Genomic DNA, 5,751 nt, shown 5'->3' on the forward strand with positions numbered 1-5,751 from the left:
CCACCATCGGCAGCCAGGGTCAGCCTGGGAGGGCCCCGGGGCGGGAGGTTCTTCCAGCCGGTCCCGGAGCCATCCGGAGGGCTGGGAGAGTTGGGGTGTTCAGCCTGGAGAAGAGAAGGCTCCAGGAAGACCTTAGAGCACCTTCCAGTGCCTGAAGGGGCTCCAGGAAAGCTGGGGAGGAACTTGGGACAAGGGCTTGTAGTGAGATGACAAGAAGGAATGGATCAAAACTGGAAGAGGGGAGATTTAGGTTGAACATTAGGAATACATTCTTCAGTGTGAGGGTGGTGAGAGCCTGGCCCAGGTCGCCCCGGGAAGCTGTGGCTGCCCCATCCCTGGCAGTGTTGAAGGGCAGGTTGGATGGGGCTTGGAGCAGCCTGGGCTGGTGGGAGGTGTCCCTGCCTTGCAGGGGGGTTGGGACTGGATGAGCTTTAAGATCCCTTCCAACCCAAACCATCCCATGTTATATGAGCAGTACAAGGAGCCTAGAATTAAAGCAACAAGGAAGACAAAAGGGGAAAAAAAAACCCAAACAGATGCTTTAAAGCCCTTACAAGTGCAGGGGTGTTGGTTTTACAGCCCAAATATCCCCGTTCTTTTTCCAGGGCAGCCAGGCAAGCTGATGTACGTGATGCACAACTCTGAGTATCCCCTCAGCTGCTTTGCTCTCTTTGAGAACGGTCCCTGCCTCGTGGCAGACGCCAATTTTGACATCCTGATGGTGAAGCTGAAAGGCTTCTTCCAAAATGCCAAGGCCAACAAGATCGAGAGCCGGGGCACCCGCTACCAGTACTGTGACTTCTTGGTGAAGGTGGGCACAGTTACAATGGGGCCCAGTGCCCGTGGGATCTCTGTGGAGGTAAGAATGGTCTCTGAAGGAGAGGAGAGTCGTTCCATGGCTCTATGAGGTGTCAGTAGCCCCTGCCATGAGCTTCAGGGCTGTGTTCCTGTTGCAGGTGGAGTACTGCCCCTGCGTGATTGCCAACGACTGCTGGAACCTACTGATGGAATTCATGCAGAGCTTCATGGGGAACCACACTCCTGGCATCCCATCTGTCTTTGGCACCAAGCACGACAGCATCTACAGCCCCTCAGACACCGTGGTGCAGTACATGGAGCTCTTCAACAAGATCCGCAAGCAGCAGCCAGTGCCCGTGGCCGGGATCAGGTGAGAGGAGCCTGGTTCAGAGCCACTGCATCCTCTCCTCTGCCCGTGGGGATCAGGATTCCCTCAAAAAGCAGCAATCTGGAGGCATCCCAATATTGTTTCGGTGTTTGTTTTTTATTGTTTTCCCTTTTTCAAAGCCAAGGTTTTGAAATGCTGGGCCTGTTTCATGTGTCCTCTTCCATGTGTCTGGGATCGGGTTGGTGGCTCTGAAGGTTCTTCCCGCAGTGCTTCCTGCAGGGAATTGCTCTTCATTGGCAGAAGGGACAAGGAGAAATTCCACCCAAATGCAGCCAAGGGCAGAGCTTCCTTGTCTGCAGATGTGAGAGATTATTTTTTGTAATGGTTTTGATTATTTTTGTTAAAGATACCCAGGTGAAAGTCATTTTTCATCAAAATAAAAGGCTGTGTTTTGTAAGGAGAACAGTCTTTCTCCACATTGAGTGTTGGGCTGCTCTGGATTGTTCATTTACAGCTTCTGACAATTTCTCTTGCATCAAGATAAGTCTTCAGCAGGTTTTGCTCTTTTGATTTGGTTCAGGAGCTTTATACCCCTGAAGCAAAGTGATTTCCCTGTGGCAAAATCTCAGGAATTCTGGCATTCCCATTATGGGTAGGTCCTTAGCTTGCCTTCATCTCTTATATCTGATGGGAGTATTAAAATCTCCTGCCTCTCAGATGATGCTGAGGAACCCTCTTGGTAAATAAATCAAGAAGCCTGGCACAGCCCTCTCACCCATTAAAAGACAACACCAGCTGCTTCATCTTGTTGGAAAGGTAGGTAGTAAATGTCCTCTCCATTTCTCATTTGAGAAATCCTGGTGGCTTTAAGGGATTGAATGAAGTTAGGAAGGATTTGGGGATTAAGAGCCAAAAATTTATTCTAAGACTTTAACAATACAAAATCACTTGAATATATGTTTTTAGTGGTGATTTATTTTTACAGCAGGAAAACCCTTTTGAGTCCCCTTGGTTTTACTTTCTCAGTATCTACCTAGTTTTCAACTGTCATTTTTTTATTCTCCTCCCTGCTCCACTCTTGAAATATTCAAAACCACCCTCATTCAGCCACCAACCTTGGACCTGAGCTTCCTTCATGGTTCCTGGTCAGGTTGTGATCAGCAGGGTTCCAGGAAATTTTCTGGAAATACTCAGGAAATATTGCTGATTCCTTGCCCAGGTTCTTGTCTTGAAGAATCTGAAGAGCAAGAAAAACAGAAATAGATTTTTTTCCTAAATAGATTTTTTTCCTTCTGCAGCAGCAGGGGGTGAAGAAGCTGTTTTGTTACTTTTATTTGCTAGTTATTTAGATACGACTTCTTTGTGGTGATTATTTATACCTGTAAAGCTAATTAACTGTTAGCGTGCCCAGAGATTTTAGTGGGGGCATTTAATACATTTAATCAGCACTGGGCCCAGAAAGATCTGCTTAATGAGCCATAATAAATGGCAGAGTGTACCACAAGTGTCTTAAAAATTCCAACATGCTGAACATGCTGAATTTTGCAACTCTTTGCTCAAGTTCACGACCTGTGCACTGACTTCACTGGGACTATTAATTGCCAGTGATAAAAATTCAGCGAGAATCTGACCTGCTGTTGTGCCCCATCGTTCAGAAAACTTAGGAAAACAAACTCTGGTCTTTGTAGGGACAGTTATTTCTGTTGAATTTCCCCTTTAAAGTCAAACCCCCACCTTTTAATGAGCAGATTAATCATGCTGAATGTCACTAATACTTTATTAATTCCCAGAAGATGCTTTTTGTAACCAGAGATGTCAAAACTCTGCTCACATGTCTTAAAAACATAGAACGTGTGTTGCAGTCTCTGGGGACTTCTGTGCTCTCATTAATACATTGTGCTGTTCCTGGAGTAATAAAACAGGGCCCCCCCCACGAGCTACATTCTGCCTTCAATTACACCATGACAGCCATTGACGTCAGGAGGTTTCCACATGTGTGAGGATGGGCAGGATTTAGCCCTTTTGTTTCTTAGCAAAAAAGAATGTCTGTTGCTGTCAATGTGCTTGTGGGATCAGCTGCCCCACGTGAGGAGCTGCTTTTGCTCTTTTTTAACTTCCCTGATGGACAAAATGACTGTTTTCAATCTTATTAGCTGCAGGAATCCTCCTCATTCCACCCCTCCCAGCCTGATAGGGCAGGTTAAGTTGGCTTGGAATGTGCTCTTAACACCTTACCTTAACAACTGCATCTTAACAAGTCTTCAGGGGCATTCAGTTGTCTTACATTAATGGATTGAGCCAGTGTCATTGGAAAACACCCTAGTTTTGCCTGTCAAGGCATGGTCTGGAAGGTTGTTTTCCAGTAGCTCCCCAGTGTTTTCCCAGAGAATGCAAGATCTAGAGGGAGAGGACTCCGAGTCTTATTCCTGTAGCACTGTAGATCCTTGGTGCTGCATCAGCACCTCACAAAATCACTGGTAGTTTTGTTGCTTTCATGAAGCCTGAAGTTGAACTGGTTGAAGCCTGAGCTAGAGGGGACTGGGGATCACAGAATCATGGAATGGTTTGTGTTGGAAAGGACCTTCAAGATCATCCAGTCCCAACCCCCTGCATGGGCAGGGACACCTCCCACCAGCCCAGGTTGCTCCAAGCCCCATCCAACCTGCCCTTCAACACTGCCAGGGATGGGGCAGCCACAGCTTCCCTGGGCAACCTGGGCCAGGGTCTCACCACCCTCACACTAAATAATTTCTTCCTAATGTCCAACCTAAATCTCCCCTCTTCCAGTTTTGATCCATTCCCCCTTGTCATCTCACTGCAAGCCCTTGTCCAAAGTCCCTCCCCAGCTTTCCTGTAAGTCCCCTTCACATATTGGAAGGTCCTGTGAAGTCCTCCTGGAGCCTTCTCTTCTCCAGGCTCTAGGGATCTTGGGGACATGGACCTCACCTTGTTTTGTTTTAGCTTTTCCCCTCCTAGCTCTAAGCAGAGGCTGGATAATGTTACCATGTTCACCAACACTTTGGTGGCAGAGACAGTGTCCAAGTCTCACTCCCACCCTGGGGGTCCTATGGGCTTTTGTTCCATTTTCTGCTGTGACATTTTTTATGAGGAAGGACTGACATAGCAGCTGCACCCTGCTAAGCTTTACAAAGAGAGTGAGGGTGTACGGGCCCCGTTAAGTCTTCAGTTTTAATTCTTAACAGACGTTACAGACTGAGGGCTTATCACAGTGGGGAGCTGTGGAAGAGTTGAGAGGTGTGTGACTGGATTTCTGTGCAGGTATGGGTTGAAAAGAGACCAGGCACTGATCAGAAAGGGAAGGTGTAGAGGAAGGATGACAAAGCTCACAGGAAGTGGAATTTGGTGAAGGAGCTCACAAAGGAGACCATAAGGCTGTGGAGTGTCCTTTTGCCATGGCAGAAGTAAGGAGGCTCCCACCTGTTGCAATACATTGCAGTGCTCTGCCTCAGAACTTACTGGGACAGGATTTGGGGGAACACTTTGCACTTTCCTCTGCAAAGGAACCGTGTGTGTGACACCACTGACCTGTGCTTCGTGTCATCAGTGCTGTGCAGAGCACGACTCCTTGCTTGCAGCTTTGCCCGGGCTCTGCTGCTCAGAGAGCAGGACTCGATGGGACCTCCTGCAGGCGGCAAAAAGGAGCGAGTTGTCCCAGCGGGTGGTGGTGGCTCCCAGGCGTGGCTGCCCCTTGCTGTGGACAGACCTGGCCTCAGTGCCGGTGTCCCTTTGTCTCTGACAAAACCCTCATGGCTCCTGCACTGTGGTGACCAGCGTGTGACCTGGGGGCCTTCTGGTGACCTCTGGCAAGGCCCAGCATGGCCTGGGGGCTCCGTGTGCCACCGGTTTTGTCAGGCCTGGTGGAGCAGCCACCCCTTGTCACCTCAGGGGCCCTGTGGGGTGCCCTCCTCCATCCCCCTCAGGGCTCCTGGCACCTCAGGGGTGCCCCTCTCACCCCCCTCACGGGCCCTGTCACCTCACAGCCCCCGCGGGGTCCCCCCTTGTCCCCTCAGGGCCCCTCCTCCCTGTCCCCTCAGACCCCCCCATGTCCCCTCAGGGGCTCTCCCACCCCACACACCCACTTCAGGGGCCCGGCGGGATGGCGCCACCTCCCGCGCTGCCCCTTTCCCGAGTCCTTTTGTCCCCGAAAACCCCAGACCTGGCCTCAGTGCCGGTGTCCCTTTGTCTCTGACAAAACCCTCATGGCTCCTGCACTGTGGTGACCAGCGTGTGACCTGGGGGCCTTCTGGTGACCTCTGGCAAGGCCCAGCATGGCCTGGGGGCTCCGTGTGCCACCGGTTTTGTCAGGCCTGGTGGAGCAGCCACCCCTTGTCACCTCAGGGGCCCTGTGGGGTGCCCTCCTCCATCCCCCTCAGGGCTCCTGGCACCTCAGGGGTGCCCCTCTCACCCCCCTCACGGGCCCTGTCACCTCACAGCCCCCGCGGGGTCCCCCCTTGTCCCCTCAGGGCCCCTCCTCCCTGTCCCCTCAGACCCCCCCATGTCCCCTCAGGGGCTCTCCCACCCCACACACCCACTTCAGGGGCCCGGCGGGATGGCGCCACCTCCCGCGCTGCCCCTTTCCCGAGTCCTTTTGTCCCCGAAAACCC

General features: G+C 51.3%; 2 protein-coding genes across 2 annotated transcripts in view; one reads left to right on the top strand and one right to left on the bottom strand.

Annotated features, from left to right (window-relative positions):
• The window catches only part of BYSL (bystin-like), a 3,008-nt gene extending 2,935 nt beyond the window's left edge, over positions 1–73 (bottom strand). Inside the window, exon 1 of the mRNA XM_010007103.1 lies at positions 59–73. Coding sequence (XP_010005405.1) covers positions 59–73 — 15 coding nt within the window. The remainder of the gene's footprint in view (positions 1–58) is intronic.
• Positions 74–467: 394 nt separating this feature from the next.
• On the top strand, positions 468–1,172 carry MED20 (mediator complex subunit 20). The gene is made up of 3 exons (XM_010007104.1): positions 468–474; positions 606–859; positions 957–1,172. Exons 1-3 carry the CDS (start codon positions 468–470, stop codon positions 1,170–1,172), a joined length of 477 nt encoding a protein of 158 aa, XP_010005406.1.
• The last annotated feature ends 4,579 nt before the right edge of the window (positions 1,173–5,751 follow it).

The sequence above is a fragment of the Chaetura pelagica genome, unplaced genomic scaffold, assembly GCF_000747805.2.
Source record: "Chaetura pelagica isolate M959 unplaced genomic scaffold, ChaPel_1.0 scaffold757, whole genome shotgun sequence".
Lineage (NCBI taxonomy): Eukaryota > Metazoa > Chordata > Aves > Apodiformes > Apodidae > Chaetura > Chaetura pelagica.

Bases quoted from the DNA above. Each gene is read 5' to 3' on its own strand.
- MED20 (XM_010007104.1), top strand. The intron at 860-956 runs GTAAGAATGGTC...TTCCTGTTGCAG, and splicing joins CCCGTGGGATCTCTGTGGAG to GTGGAGTACTGCCCCTGCGT.